This window comes from Candoia aspera, chromosome 4 (assembly GCF_035149785.1).
Source record: "Candoia aspera isolate rCanAsp1 chromosome 4, rCanAsp1.hap2, whole genome shotgun sequence".
NCBI classification, from domain to species: domain Eukaryota; kingdom Metazoa; phylum Chordata; class Lepidosauria; order Squamata; family Boidae; genus Candoia; species Candoia aspera.
In genome coordinates, this window is record NC_086156.1 from 118,097,826 (window position 1) to 118,113,468 (window position 15,643).

Sequence of the window (15,643 nt, forward strand, 5' to 3'; positions counted from 1 at the left end):
AACCGGTTACTCCTGTTGTGTGAAGGCAGATCCTAAAGCAAAGACAGGCGCCTGAACTCTGAACTATGCAGCTTCCTTGGGGCATGTGCAAAGGGCCTTTAAATCAATTTGATTCTGTGCTAGCCCATGGAGGCCTCTTTCCTCGCTTTGGCCCTCCACCCCCCACCCCTATCTAATCTCTTTTTAACCTCAGGATTAAATAGATCACCCTTTCTTTATTTTTAGGCTCCAGTGGCTGGACTCTGGCCTACTCCATGTTGCAGAAACTCTTCAGCATGGGGGGAGGGGGGAATACCAAGCACCCCAAACCCCCCACTGCAGACCCACAAAAGGCACCTCCTCTTAGCATCATTACATCACACTTAAGGTTTTTGTCCTCTTAATCTTTAAAGTCTCCAGTCTTCTAAATTCATCTACAAAAGGTGATTCAGTGCCCCTCTCAGATGTGCCCCAAACTCAGCCTTGGCAGTATACCCAAACCTCCTTTCCCTTTGCCCAGCCCCACTGCAGCCAGCTGGTTTCCAGGGGTGTACCAGTTAGGTTTTTTTCAGGGTTCCCCAGAAGCCGTTTTGCCCAGGGAAGGTCCTAACCCCCCCCCCCCCACACACACACACCCTCTCCTGACTCAGCCGCAAAGTCAAGGGATGCATTTGGGAACTTTCCTTTGGGTTTTTAGCTTTGTAAGCTGTGGCATTACCCAACCTGGGGCTGCCCCAGTTTCACAAAACAAAGTGGATGTGGCTTGAAGAAGTAAAACCAAGTTCATTTATTAAAGTCATGTAAACAATGATTCAACTCGCGCAATCCCTTACATTCTAGGGAAGCCGACATCCTCGGCTTGACGTGATTCCTTCCCTTTCTTCCCCATCGCAAATCTGCATCCATTATAACAACTGAGAGAGACTTTCAATAAAAAGAGAGAAGATTCAGCCCCTTGAAAATTCAGCCCCAGAGCAGGTTTTGGAGAGGCCCCGAAGCGAAGCTGCTTCAGTCTTGGTCCAGATGCCCCACCACCACTGCCCTGTGCAGGGCAGATGGCATTCCTCTTAGCCGCTTCCTGCTAGCTGCAAAGGGAAGGTGCCTGAAGGCTCCTGGCTCGCCCAGGGCTGGGGGACAATGTGGAGATGGGGGAAGGGGCCGTCAGAGAGCCAAGGCCAGCCAGCCAAGGATAAGGAGGCTTCCGCCATAGGGCGCCACTCGGGTGAAGGTGGGCTCTCCTGTTAGCGCGTGGTAATAGAAGGGCCCGCAGAAGAGCCCCATGCCCGTGGACAGGATGCTCCCAGCCTGCAAGAGACAAAAAGCCAAGAGTTTTTTAATGTCTGCCCGCCACACTCCAAAGCACAGAGGCTCCTTCCCGTTCCAAGCCAGGAGAAGCCAGGAGTCTGCACATGGGTGGAAACACCGCAGCCAGAAGCTGAATGGGGCTCTAGAGCCGTGTTTCTCAAACTTGGCAACTTGAAGATGCGTGGACTTCAACTCCCAGAATTCCCCAGCCAGCCTGCAACTTGAAGATGTGCAGACCTTTTTTTTTTTAGATTTTTTTTATCCTGACTTTATTATTTTTATAAATAACTCAAGAGAGGGAATATACCTAATACTCCTTCCGTTTCCTCTTTTCCCCACAACCACCCTGTGAGGTGAGTTGGGCTGAGGGAGAGGGACTGGCCCAAAGTCACCCAGCCGGCTTTCATGCCTAAGGTGGGACTAGGACTCACCGTCTCCCGGTTTTTAGCCTGGTGCCTTAACCACTAGACCAAACTGGCTGTCTCCCAGAATTCCCCAGGCAGCATGCAAGTTGAAGGTGTGTGGACGTCAACTCCCAGAATTCTGGGAGTTGAAGTTCACACATCTTAAAGCTGCCAAGGTTGAAAAACACTGCTCTAGAGGGTGGGGGAGGGGTTTCCCATGGAAAAGCAGGACATTGAAGGCCAAGGATCTGACTGCATTGGGAGAGGGCCCAGATTTTCAGAAGGAAAGGGAAAAAAAACTGAATCACCCCTCCCCCAAGAATTCACTGGCTGAAACCCTGGAGATCGAGGGGGTCAAAAGAGGCAAGATGCTGGCCACGCCTGGGAGACCAAAGCCCTGTTCCTTTTTTTATGCCATCTCCGAAGGGAGACCCAACTTGCACCCTCTTTGCAACTGCTGCATCTGGAGGAAGCTGGGTGGTGTGAGCAGCTGGGGACAGGGGTTGGGGTGCCCCATCCCAAAGGTATCTTGAGGTCCAGAATACCTACCAGCATTGGGTACCGGCATTGGGGCACAGCCAAGAGGGCCAGGCTGTGCAGGAAGTGGTACTTATTGGCAGTGCCATACAACTGCAAAAGAAGCATCAACCTGTGAGGACCCACTCTGCCTGCTGAGAGCGCCAGCTGCAGTCCCAGGGATGGGCAGAAGCCTCGGGGTGGGGTGGGCAGAGCCCAATGTGCCCCCAACTTGGTGCCCACTTTGCCCACGGCAGAAGCCAGAATCCCGGCCCACAGCGCCTGGCACAAGGGCCCCGGAGTTCCTGGCCAGAGACCGGAGGGGGCTCGGGGTGGGGGCGCTTACCTCTTTCAGGTACTCCTGCTGATCCCGGGGGTGGAACCCTGGAAGAAGAGCAGCAGCGGGCCGGTTATTCGGAAGAAGGACGGGAAGACCAGCGCCCGCCAGCGCCCTCCTTTGGGCCGTGTCCCCGTCCCGCGAGAGCGGCGGCCCTCGCTCGCCCCGAGCCGCTCGCTTCCAAGCAGCGCTTCCCCTTCAACCACGTATCCAGCGAGACCCGTTCAGTCCTCCAGCCGGGACGCCAGCGGGGCAGCCGGTGGGAGGCCGGCGGGCTCGGTGGCCCATAAAGGCCATTCCGGACACGCCCCTCCCCGCCCGGGTCAGCTGCTCGGCCGTCACGCGGCCCTTCCCTCCCCAAACCGCCGGACGAGCCCCGCGACGGCATTGGGCAAAGGGGTCTCATCTGCGCGCGGTGCTGACACGCGTGCGCGACGTCTCCGCCGTTCCCACCGACGCCGAGGGCCGGGGCTCCGCCGGAACGGCGCCACTCACCGGGGCCGACGGAATTGGTAGAATAGCCCACGTCTTAAAAGGAGCAGCCCCCCCACACACACCGCTTGGCCATTCCGGGCGCTGCAAGCCCAGGAGCCTGGAGGCGGAACGCGCGGCTCGCTTCGAAGCGCCCAGCAGAGCAGCCCCCGCGAGACCCTCCCCAATTTGCAGCGCGGCCCTTCTCGCTCCGGGCGCCTCGCAGGCCGGCTCCCAGGCCAAGCCAGCCCCGTCGTCCCCAAGCCTGCGCCCAGCCCCGCCGCTCACCGTGAGCCCCGTAGGCGGCCGCTCCCACCGCGGCCGCCCCGCTCACCGCCCCGAGGCGGCGGAAAAACCCAGCCGCGGCCGCCATCCTCCGCCCGCTCCGCCAGGCTCGAAATCTTCCGACCGGGACGCGTCTTAGCCAATCAGCGTCCTCGGGGCCTCTTTCATATGCAAGCCGCGCCCATCAAACGGGTCCACTTAGCCAACCAGCGCTCGCTACCGCTTCCTGAACGGCGTCCCTTTCGGAGGCCGATGACGAGCCCCGTCGAGGCGAGGATTGGACATTGGACTCTGGCAATTATCCAATGAGAAATGAATTCCCATCCTTCTCCTTTTTTTCATTGTTCTCCGGCCTGATTCGCCTATGAGCTTGAGCTGAGAACGTCAATCACGGCGCGGTAGCCAATCCAAGGACGCCGACGGGGGAGCGCAGCTGCAACAGTTGCCGGCGCGATTTAAAGGCTCCGGAGCGCTTTCCGCCGCCCGCATTTTGGGGTGCCTGGCTCTTAGGCTCCGCGCCACAAACAGCGGAGAATTGCAAGGCCTGTTCTACAGAATTCGGGGCGGATAGCTTGTGCTATTTACGGTAGCGCACGTACCATGGCGCCCCCAAGACGGGAAGGTCATGACAGAGAGGTCAGGCTAAACGTGATCCCTGGGGAAGGTAATGGCAACCCACCCCAGTATTCTTGCCGTGAAAACTCAATGGATCAGTACAACCAGAGATATGTCGGTATACCATCGGAAGATGAGACCCCCAGGTCGGAAGATGGTCAAAATGCTACTGGGGAGGAACAGAGGATGAGCTCAACTAGCCCCAGACGTGATGACGCAGCTAGCTCAAAGCCGAAAGGGCGGCTAGCGGCCGACGGTGCTGGTGGTGAACGGCGAATCCGATGTTCTAAGGATCAACACACCATCGGAACCTGGAATGTAAGATCTATGAGCCAGGGCAAATTGGATGTGGTTATTGGTGAGATGTCAAGATTAAAGATAGACATTCTGGGCGTCAGTGAACTGAAATGGACTGGAATGGGCCACTTCACATCAAATGACCACCAGATCTACTACTGTGGACAAGAGGACCACAGAAGAAATGGAGTAGCCTTCATAATTAATAGTAAAGTGGCTAAAGCAGTGCTTGGATACAACCCAAAAAACGACAGAATGATCTCAATTCGAATTCAGGGCAAGCCATCTAACATCACAGTGATCCAAATATACGCCCCAACCACAAATGCTGAAGAAGCTGAAGTAGAGCAGTTCTATGGGGATCTGCAGCACCTACTGGACAACACGCCTAAAAGAGATGTTATTTTCATCACGGGAGACTGGAATGCTAAGGCGGGCAGTCAAATGACACCTGGAATTACAGGTAAGCATGGCCTGGGAGAACAAAATGAAGCAGGACATAGGCTGATAGAATTTTGCCAAGACAACTCACTCTGCATAACAAACACTCTCTTCCAACAACCTAAGAGACGGCTTTATACATGGACTTCCCCAGATGGACAACACCGAAATCAGATTGACTACATCCTCTGCAGCCAAAGGTGGCGGACATCTATACAGTCGGTAAAAACAAGGCCTGGAGCTGACTGTAGTTCAGATCACGAACTTCTTCTTGCACAATTTAGGATCAGGCTAAAGAGATTAGGGAAGACCCACAGATCAGCTAGATATGAGCTCACTAATATTCCTAAGGAATATGCAGTGGAGGTGAAGAATCAATTTAAGGGACTGGACTTAGTAGACAGGGTCCCGGAAGAACTCTGGACAGAAGTTCGCAACATTGTTCAGGAGGCGGCAACAAAATACATCCCAAAGAAAGAAAACCAAGAAGGCAAAATGGCTGTCTGCTGAGACACTAGAAGTAGCCCAAGAAAGAAGGAAAGCAAAAGGCAACAGCGATAGGGGGAGATATGCCCAATTAAATGCAAAATTCCAGAGGTTAGCCAGAAGAGATAAGGAATTATTTTTAAACAAGCAATGCGCGGAAGTGGAAGAAGACAATAGAATAGGAAGGACAAGAGACCTCTTCCAGAAAATTAGAAACATCGGAGGTAAATTCCAGGCCAAAATGGGTATGATCAAAAACAAAGATAGCAAGGACCTAACAGAAGAAGAAGAGATCAAGAAAAGGTGGCAAGAATATACAGAAGACCTGTATAGGAAGGATAACAATATCAGGGATAGCTTTGACAGTGTAGTCAGTGAGCTAGAGCCAGAGATCCCAAAGAGTGAGGTTGAATGGGCCTTAAGAAGCATTGCTAATAACAAGGCAGCAGGAGACGACGGCATCCCAGCTCAACTGTTCAAAATCTTGCAAGATGATGCTGTCAAGGTAATGCATGCTATATGCCAGCAAATTTGGAAAACACAAGAATGGCTATCAGACTGGAAAAAATCAACTTATATCCCCATACCAAAAAAGGGACACACTAAAGAATGTTCAAACTATTGAACAGTGGCACTCATTTCACATGCCAGTAAGGTAATGCTCAAGATCCTGCAAGGTAGACTTCAGCAGTTCATGGAGCAAGAATTGCCAGATGTACAAGCTGGGTTTAGAAAAGGCAGAGGAACTAGGGACCAAATTGCCAATATCCGCTGGATAATGGGAAAAGCCAGGGAGTTTCAGAAAAACATCTATTTCTGTTTTATTGACTATTCTAAAGCCTTTGACTGTGTGGACCATAACAAATTGTGGCAAGTTCTTAGTGGTATGGGGATACCAACTCATCTTGTCTGCCTCCTGAAGAATCTGTATAACGACCAAGTAGCAACAGTAAGAACAGACCACGGAACAACGGACTGGTTTAAGATTGGGAAAGGAGTACGGCAGGGCTGTCTACTCTCACCCTACCTATTCAACTTGTATGCAGAACACATCATGCGACATGCTGGGCTTGAGGAGTCCAAGGGTGGAGTTAAAATCGCTGGAAGAAACATTAACAATCTCAGATATGCAGATGATACCACTTTGATGGCTGAAAGCGAAGAGGAACTGAGGAGCCTTATGATGAAGGTGAAAGAAGAAAGTGCAAAAGCTGGCTTGCAGCTAAACCTAAAAAAAAAACCAAGATTGTGGCAACCAGCTTGATTGATAACTGGCAAATAGAGGGAGAAAATGTAGAAGCAGTGAAAGACTTTGTATTTCTAGGTGCGAAGATTACTGCAGATGCTGACTGCAGTCAGGAAATCAGAAGACGCTTAATCCTTGGGAGAAGAGCAATGACAAATCTCGATAAAATAGTTAAGAGCAGAGACATCACACTGACAACAAAGGTCCACAGAGTTAAAGCAATGGTGCTCCCCGGAGTAACATATGGCTGCGAGAGCTGGACCATCAGGAAGGCTGAGCGAAGGAAGATCGATGCTTTTGAACTGTGGTGTTGGAGGAAAATTCTGAGAGTGCCTTGGACTGCAAGAAGATCAAACCAGTCCATCCTCCAGGAAATAAAGCCGGACTGCTCACTTGGGGGATTGATATTAAAGGCAAAACTGAAATACTTTGGCCACATAATGAGAAGACAGGACACCCTGGAGAAGATGCTGATGCTGGGGAGAGTGGAGGGCAAAAGGAAGAGGGGCCGACCAAGGGCAAGGTGGATGGATGATATTCTAGAGGTGACGGACTCGTCCCTCGGGGAGCTGGGGGTGTTGACTGACAGGAAGCTCTGGCATGGGCTGGTCCATGAAGTCACGAAGGGTCGGAAGCGACTGAACAAATAAACAACAAAACGTACCATGGCGCCCCCTTCTGGAAGGAACGAAAAGTTCCCTTGGACTTTTCCCGTGGTGCCCTTTCCTTCTCCAGCATCTCTGTCTCCCACGCCTGGGTCTTCGGGGGTCTGGGTTCAGATAGTCCAGCCCGTGGGGAGGGAGGTACAGTAGAGCATCCAGTCTTGTTCTTCACGCATGGCCGAATTTTGCACCCCCGATCCCTTTTTGACACAATTTTTCCACGTTTGTAACAAAGGACAGCTGCACATTGAAGCATCAGTTTATTTCTTAACGTAACGAACGACCAGTCTGGATACGACCATGTTCCGCGGAGCTGCAGTGGCCAGCCCGGGTCGCCAGGGGGCAGCAGAGGCGCAGGGATGTCGCCTGGCGCAACGGAGGGGGCGTGGGAGGGCGTCTCCATCTTGGGCCACAGCTGCACTGATGTTTCCGGCCAGTCTTCCCCAACATGGCGCCCTCCGGGGCGTTGGACCCTCAACTTCCATCACCCGCCCACCAACGCGGCCCAACGCGCGTACAAGACGCTCCAGCGTGAGAACGTGGGCCCTGGGCCAGTTTGCAGGGACCTGCATCAAGGGGAGTCCGCTGCCCGTTCGCCCGCACCGGATGGCCAGCGTGAACCGACCCGAAGCAGCCTTAGGGCGCCCGATGGTCTGGCACGCCCCCCGGCCGACTCTGCCAGCTCCCATCAGGGCCAGGGATTCCCACCCTGACCGGAGCCTGCCCTCCCGTTGGGAAGGTCCGTGCTGGTGGGTTCTCAAATATCGGCGCCCACGCAAAAGCTTGCATGCGCGTCAACGCAGGTGGGGTCCGACCCACCGGGCAGTTCCCCTGCGCCCAGCCTGCCCAAGGGAGCGCCGAGGCCCAGAGCCGATTCCTTCGGGTCCCCCGTGCCCTTGCACCCTTCATCATTCACGGTGCACCGATCTCCAAAGCGGCGCCTTCCGGCTGCGTCTCCCGCCATCCCAGCCAGCCCCAGCGCGGCCTTTGGCTCCCAAGACGGGTTCCCAAGAGCAAAAGGGAACCTCCCCGCGTAGGAATAGCCTATCGCCGCCGAGGGCATACCCCAGGGCAGCGAGGCTGCAGTCGTGCCGGGCTTCCGGGCGCCCCCGCGCGCTCCCGCTCTCCCTCCAGGGCGGCCGGGGAAGCGGCTGGAGCCCGGGGCCGGGCACGGCTGCCCGGACTCCTTCCCGGCCTTCGGCGCCACCTCTGGGGCGGCCGACTTGGCACGAGCGACTTTGAGGCCCTTCCCGGCCGCACCCTGACGATCGGCTCCGGGTCTGGCTTGCGCTTTTCCATCCGCCCGCCTGCCCTCTATCTCTCGCTGTGCCGCAGCTCTTCGTGCGCCGCGAGCACGTGCAGAGTGCCTCTCGCGCTCCGGGGAGCCAGCCCGGGCCGCGCGCGTGCCCCGAAGCTTTTTCATCCGGAGGCAAGAAGCCTTCGGGCCGAGCGGGGCTGCGGAGACAGCAGGGCAGACCACCACCTCGCTCCCCCCCCCGCAAGCCCAGCTGATGCGCTACGTGGCTGTTCCCCTCCTCCCCCTTCAGCTGCCCCCCTTCCTGGCCCGAGACCGGGCGCGTAGCTTCCCCCCTCGCCCCCAGCCCCCTCCCCGAGTGCCGCTCCGTCTTCGGGGTCGCGAGGGAGAGGGCCGAGCTGGCGCTTTTCTTTCGCCCCTTCGCCCCTACCCCCAGCGCGCACTTGCTGGGCGGGCGCTGCCTCCTTCCTGCGAGTGGCGCAGCCTGGAACCGGAGCGAGCAGCGGCTATTTTTAGCAACCTGCCCACCGAGGCAGAATGCGAAATCAGAAGGAGGGGGCGGCGGCGGCGGCGGCCTCCCTGCGACTCCCTCGCCCATCGCCTCCCCGCCGCCCTTTCCCGCATAGCTGCAGCCCCCCTCCCCCCCGCCTCCGCCCGGACTTTTGGCCGGGTCGGGCAGAACCCCGAGGCGCAATCCCGCCCCCCTCCCCAATTACACGCGCCAAGAGAGGACGCGGAGCCCCGGAAGAAGCGGGCGGGGGGGGGCGATGAATGAGCGCGCAGAAACCGGAGAAGAGAAGGGTGGCGTGGGAGATGGGCAGAAGGAACCGCGCAGCGAATCAGCTCTGCTGAATTCACACGATGGGTCATTCGGCTATGACTCGAGAGCGTTGTGTGAACCCATCTGATTGTGGTTTATCCAGCAACCATGGTTAAGCGAGCCATGGCATAATGCAGCGTGCTGCAAGGCCAGGAGTTGAGCCTGCAGTCCACATTATATCAGGGGATCGAAAAAGTTAAGCAAATTCTCCCTTCTCTCCTAAAACTCACCCCCAGGAATTCTGATTCCAGGAGAGCTAGCTTTGGGGTCTGAGGCAGTCTGCCTTGTCCCTGGCAGTGGGTCTCTTTCTCTGGAATACCCTGGTATTTCCCCCTCCCCTCCCCGAACTCTGCCATGTAAGAAGCAGATTCAACAATTAAATCTTTTTTTTATATTTACAATATCATTTTCCATTTCTTGCAAGGTTTAAAAATGTGTACAGCATCTCTGCTCTGTCGCAGCCTCCCCCCTGCACCCCAAGTTCCTCAACTTTTGAGGAGGGCGTGCAACACCCCCCCTCCCCGAGACACACCAGAGCTTGCTCATCCATTATCCAGGTCATAACAAACAAAACAAAGAAAAGCACCACCTTAATTTCTGTTGGTTTGTTTAAATCGCACGTCTTTCCATAAGCTGGAGGAAGGCAGCCTTCCTGGGCTGGGCTGGGCTGGGCTGGGCTACAAAAGTCTGAGGGTCGGCTGGAGGGGGGTGGGAGGCTTTTTTGGGGGGTACAAGAGGGACCTGTTGAAGTCAGGTGCAGGAAGGTGGTTTTTCAAAATTGACCCCCTCCTGGCCCAAGTCTAAGTCTCATAAAAATAGATTCTCTCCATTTGTGGGGAGGGGGGGCAAGAGGAGGGGGACCAGCCATCATGCCCAGCAGGAAAAATGTCCTCAGCAGACAAGTGGGGTTGGTGGGAATGCAGCTCGTCCGTCCCTTCCCCATCACCGGCAGCATCATTTCTCCGGAGCGCAGGAGGGGGGCTGGGGAACATCTGGCCCAGAATTGGGACCCCAGCTGGGCCGACAGGTCAGGAGGAAGAAAGTCACACCACACGCACGCTCCTCTTCTTTGCCTAAAATCCGGGAAGCTGCTTCCAGGAGGCCATCATGCTCAATTTTGGACAAGAGGAAGGACCGAAGGGGTGACTGTCAATCTCAAACATGGACACAGGTGGAGGACAGCAGGCAGGGTGGTCAACAGCACCAAGGCTGGGCAGCCAGAGTTGATTTCGGGGTTCTCTTGGCATTTAGCTACAGGGCAGGGCCTGTCCAGAACCTTGGATGTCTCCCATCTCAGGGGACTCCCCCAGGCGGCCATGTGCTTCTCGCTAACGGCGGGGACCGATCCGGGACAGGCAGCCGAGGAGCGCGAGTGCAGAGGAGGGGAGTGACGGCAGTTGGCAAGAGTGTCAGGCGGCGGAGTCTGTCTGCCAGGGTGCAACTGAGGTTGGAGTGGCATTCTTTTCCTTGGCATAGACATTTCTCACACAAGCTCCAGCAAACTTAAATCGCAAAGCAAAGGGACCCTCCCGGTCGTCAAAACAAGCAGTAGCAAAATTGCCCCCACCCCCACCCCTTGCTGAGTTTGGCACAAATTTTGCTTTTTTAGTTATTTAGAATTTTTTTTACAAAATAATTGTTTTCCTTTTTTAAAAAAACGGATATAGATATATATTTATTCATAATAAAGTCTCTTTTTTTAAAAAAAGGAAACCAACTTGAAACGTTGCAGAGAGATGGAGTCCCCCAATGGCTTAGAACAGAACTCCCCTCCACCTTCCTAATCTTCACTTTCTTCTTTTATCCTTCCCTCCATCGGAACATTAACAAATAAAGATGAACAAATTCTTCAAGAACCATTAGCAGAGGCACAAGGCAAGAGGCAGCAGAGAGAATTCAAGAATATGCTTAAAAAAGGCAAAGAAAGGATGGATTTCCTGTCTCTTAATAGAGAAAATGTACCTAAATTACAGGTAGTCCTCGCTTAACAACCATTCATTTTGTGATGGTTCAGATTTACGATGGTGCTGGAAAAACCAACTTACGACTGGTCCGTGCACTTATGACTGTTGCGGCATCCCCACAGTCACATGATCACGATTTGGGTGCTTGGCAACTGGTTCGCATTTATGACCACCACAGAGTCCATATTCAACCTTCCTGGCCAGCTTCTGGCAAGCAAAATCAATGGAAAACCATGTGATTTGCTTAACCGCATGGTTTGTTCAATGCCTGCAGCAATTCGCTTAACGACCGCCGCAAAAAAGGTAAAATCTGGTTGGATTCGCTTAATGACTGCTTCACTTAGCAACCTAAATTCCAATCCCAATTGTGGTTCTTAAGTGAGGACTACCTGTAGATGGAGGACAGTCTGGTTCCATGGAAATCAAGAATATGTTGGAGAAGGAATAGGGTTCTGTTGCAACGGTGGGACAGGAGGGTCCTTGTTGTATGGAAAGACCCAAGGAATGCCTGCTAGAAGGGTGGGTGCCTCGATGCACCCCATGATCTTTCCCCACCCCATCAGCAATTTATGGAACCCTCGCTCTCGTGGGCAATGAGGAAGCATGCCTCGCACCAGAAGAAAAGAATAAATCATTGGGAGAAAAACAGATGGCTCATGGAAGCAAGCCAAGCTACACAGGATAGCGATCAGCCATCAGGGGCGAAGGAAGGATCATTCACTGCATTCTAGTTACAATGCGGGCACAAGGAGGTGGGCTGGTCAGGAGCAGAACCAATAAGAGAAGCTTGCAAAGGGACGGCCTTCTTGTCTACACTGCAGATTTAACCACAGTGTTCTTGCCACTTAATTCAAGCAACTTACAGCCGTGGTGCAGACCTGAGACCGCGGCCAGTTGCGGCGCCTACACGGAGGAGAGGGAGAGAGACGCTGAATGACAACACGGTGTGAATGGCGACAGGGATCAGCGAGCACTAAAGGAACACGTGGAAAGCCACCGACCCAGCTGGGCAGGCAGGATTTCAAGGGGCCCCGCCCTGCAAAGGTGGAAAGGGTAGTCCCTGCCCACTCGGGGGCCAAGGATTCCACCCGGCAGCCTCCTGCCTCCCTGGCGAGGACAGGTGGGTGGACCCAACTCTGGAATACCACATCTCTGAGACGCAGGAGGCTCCTCGCCGTCAGCTTTCTCCAAAGCCTCGTGCCTCGTGGTCCACCCAAGATGATGGGCTCTTTCAAATGCCCTGAAACCTGGGCACTCAGCCCCCCAGTCAAGGGATCCGCCCAGGAGATTGTCACGTCATGCAGAAAGGATTCCTGGAGAGCCACGATGGGCTGGGGCAGATGATGCCCACCAAGCACCTCGCCCAAATCCCTGCATTTGCTTGTCTGACTGGCAAAAGCCGGGCTTTGAGGCAGAGGAGAAGCCCCTCTCCCACCCCGAGTCTTTCTGCTCCCTCAAGAAGACCCCAGCCCGGATCCAGAGATGACATGACAAAGGGCCCCCTGGATGCCCCTCACCCGGTCAAGTATTTTCAGAAAGAGGAGAAAGCTTCAAGAGGATTGGGGGTGCCAGGTGGGATGTGTGCCCAGAAGGCCAGGAAAGCAGAAAGGAAGCTGATCTAAGAGATGGCTGGAGCAGGGAAAGGCGCTTTCTCCCTCTCCAATCCAAGGGGAATTCCAAGGTCAGGTGGAGATGTTGCTCGGCATTTCCTAGTCCAGCTGCTTCAAAAGGCTTTTTCAAAAGACTGGGGAACACGTCATCAGGGGGATGCCCGGGAGGGTCAAGATCTGCAATGCTGGGCCTCTTTGCCTTCCTTTTCAATTTTGCTTTTTTTAAGAAAGAGCTTCCCCATTTCCACCCCTGGCAATAACCTATTTTTAAACCTGAAAAAAGAGAAATTCTTGCTACTTTCCCCTTCGGTCAGAACGAATGCCCCATTGCTTGGCTCCCCCTTTCTCCTTGGAAGCAACCTACAGGCAAGCAGACACTCAGACCTGCTCCGGCCTTAATTCTGGACTTCACCGGCGTGTTCGTTCCAGCAGAGACAGGAAGTGGTGGCCCAGTTGCCCACTGGGGATCCTGGGCGGCTTTCTCTTCTGGCTTCCTGGAGGCCAGTGGACAAAACTAATGGAGAAGACAGGGGGCCTCTTCCAGGACGTGGGGAAGAGACGGAGTCCTCTTCAAACCGTTGGACCCTCCGCTCTAGAAGGAAGGAGAGACATCCATTTCTCCTTCCCATTCGGTGGGGATGCCCAACCAGTGGCCCACTCTTCCTCACTCGGGTCCTGCTGCCATCCACCCCGATGGGAGGTCGAGCGTCGGCCCTCGGATGGCCTAGCCCAGGCACGATCTACCCGGGCTCCGCTCAGGAAAAAAAAAAGGCAAGAAAATTAAGAGAGATGACCAAGGGCACGGTCCTTCCCTTGCTCCACACGCCTCTCGGCTCCACAGAAAAGCTAGCCAAGCCGCCAAGCTGGACAGCAGGGAGAGCGACTGGCTGTTCTCTGGTGTGATCTGGCGCTGAGCATGCAGGATCAAGGAGGTTCTGTGAAGGTTGCCATAGAAAAGTTGGGCAGGTGCTGGTTTTGTCCTTCCTTCCTCTAGGCCAGTTTCTCAACCGTGGCAAGTTTCAGATGGGTGGACTTCAACTCCCAGAATTCCCCAGCCAGCATGCGCTGGCTGGGGAATTCTGGGAGTTGAAGTCCACCCATCTGAAACTTGCCAAGGTTGAGAAACACTGCTCTAAGCTTTGATGCCCAGGTTTAGAGCTGGTTTATCCAGCCCAAAAAACAGCTAACAAGGCCCTTCCTCTGTTGCTGTGTGCCAAGAACTTGCTCGATTCTCTTTCGGGATGCCCAAGGAACAGTGGCAGCTCCCTGGTTGGGAAGGCGAGGGTCCTCTCTGTCTCCCCAGCAACCTGAGCACCCAAGCAGCCTTCAGAACGATCATCAGCTTCCCCAACAGCCCTCGGAAGGGCGCCGTTCTCCCGCCAGCGTGCCCGCCAACTCCAATCCTTGACCTGTTGGAAGAAGGGCAGCCTCCCACACTGCCCGGGCCCCCGTGCGACGCCACGTCTCAGGGGGTGGCGGAAGCTCCAAGGCGCAACCAGGTTTGGGCGAAGGGCCGCCAACCCCACCGGGCCACCCCCGGGTCTCTCCAGCGATCCCACTCTGTTCCGTCCCCCCACAGTGTTATATAAAAGATCTGCCAGGGCCCTGGGGCGGGCAGAGGGCCTCCCTCGCAGGGCAGGTTGGAAAGAGACCCCCCCCACCAGGCGGCTGGGGGCGCAGAGAGGGGGACAACTATACACGGGTGGTGGAGTGAGGGTGAGGAAGAGTGTTGTTGTGTCCGGTGGGGAAGGTGTTGAAGGGGTGCAAAGCTTGCATACCCGTGATGGTGCTGGGGATCATGGTGATGGTGTTGGGGGTCATCAGGGGGACGTCGTCGGGGGCCCGGCGGAGTGCCAGGGTGTAATCGGGCGGGCAGGCCGGGCGTAGGATCTCATGCGGTCGGAGGGCCTCCAGGTCGTGCGCGTCATGCTCCAAGTGCTTGATCTGGAGGGACATGATTTCTTCCTCCTGCCCGCCATGCACCAGGTCGTTGGCCGCGCTCCGCTGGGGGCTGAGGCGCCGCCCGCTCCGCAGCTCGTGCCGCTTGTCCCGCTTGTAGTAGAGGGCGGCGAAGGCCAGGATGTTCAGGAAGAGCAGGGAGGCGCCGACTGCCACGGTGACGCTGAGCTCGGTGGAATAGTCCCGCGAGTCTCCGGGGAATGGGACGTAGCGCGGAGGCCGGCCCACGTCGTCCTCCTCGGGCGGAAGCGTGGAGATGGGCTGGCGGGTTGTGCTCGGCCCCACCCGGGTGCTGGGCCAGCGGGTGACGTAGGGGGGGATCCGGGTGGTGGTCGAGGTGTAGGGGGGCTCGTGAAGGTTGTGCAGGTGGGGCACCAGCTCCAGCCAGAATGCCACTTTGTTGGCACGATAGTTGTCCCGCACCCGAGGCTTGAGGCCGATGTGCAGGTACTGCTTGTCCTTCGTGTTGAACTTGGTCCACACCACCTCCTCGAAGCGGTTCGGCTTGGTGTGGATGAATTTGGTGTCCTGCGGCACGGGCTGGTTGGGGTCCCTGTGGGGGGAAGAGGAAGGGTAAAGAACGGATGCTGACCCGCCCAGGACGGCACCTCGGCCGCTTCGGAGCAGGCACGCGTCACGGAAAGCCCCCATCGCCTACGAGGATCCCAGTCCTACAGTTCTTGGCACTGTCCACGCAGGCACGCGTGTGGCCAATTTTCTGGGATTTTACGGGGTTCTGGGAGTAGCTTCCAGACATCGTTTCTGGAATGTATGGCTGGAAAGCATCTCTTTCTAACAGGGAAAAGATGGATGTTAGGAGCCAAAGAAAGTCCAGAAGCTGTTCACACCTGGTTCCTCCCTCGAGAGCAAGGGAGTTTTGCCCTTTGGCCCTTCTGTCAGAATTTTAGCACGAACAGCCTACGAGCTACAAAAAAGGAGGTACAGGTAGTCCTCACTTAATGACCATTCATTTAGTGATGGTTCGGACTTA

General features: G+C 55.4%; 2 protein-coding genes across 3 annotated transcripts in view; both read right to left on the bottom strand.

Annotated features, from left to right (window-relative positions):
- Positions 1 to 742: 742 nt before the first annotated feature.
- TMEM256 (transmembrane protein 256) lies at positions 743 to 3,436 on the bottom strand. Its single transcript, XM_063301713.1, has 4 exons — positions 3,301 to 3,436; positions 2,551 to 2,588; positions 2,238 to 2,318; positions 743 to 1,284 (listed from the first exon to the last, which is right to left on the bottom strand). The coding sequence occupies exons 1-4, from the start codon at positions 3,383 to 3,385 to the stop codon at positions 1,141 to 1,143; spliced, it is 348 nt and encodes a 115-aa protein (XP_063157783.1). The 5' UTR covers positions 3,386 to 3,436; the 3' UTR covers positions 743 to 1,140.
- A 10,890-nt stretch (positions 3,437 to 14,326) lies between these two features.
- Positions 14,327 to 15,643, bottom strand: part of NLGN2 (neuroligin 2) — a 36,222-nt gene continuing 34,905 nt past the window's right edge. For both annotated transcript variants that reach the window (XM_063301717.1, XM_063301715.1), the window contains one exon: positions 14,327 to 15,205. In XM_063301717.1, the coding sequence (XP_063157787.1) occupies positions 14,386 to 15,205 (820 nt within the window). In that variant the 3' untranslated portion in view covers positions 14,327 to 14,385. The remainder of the gene's footprint in view (positions 15,206 to 15,643) is intronic.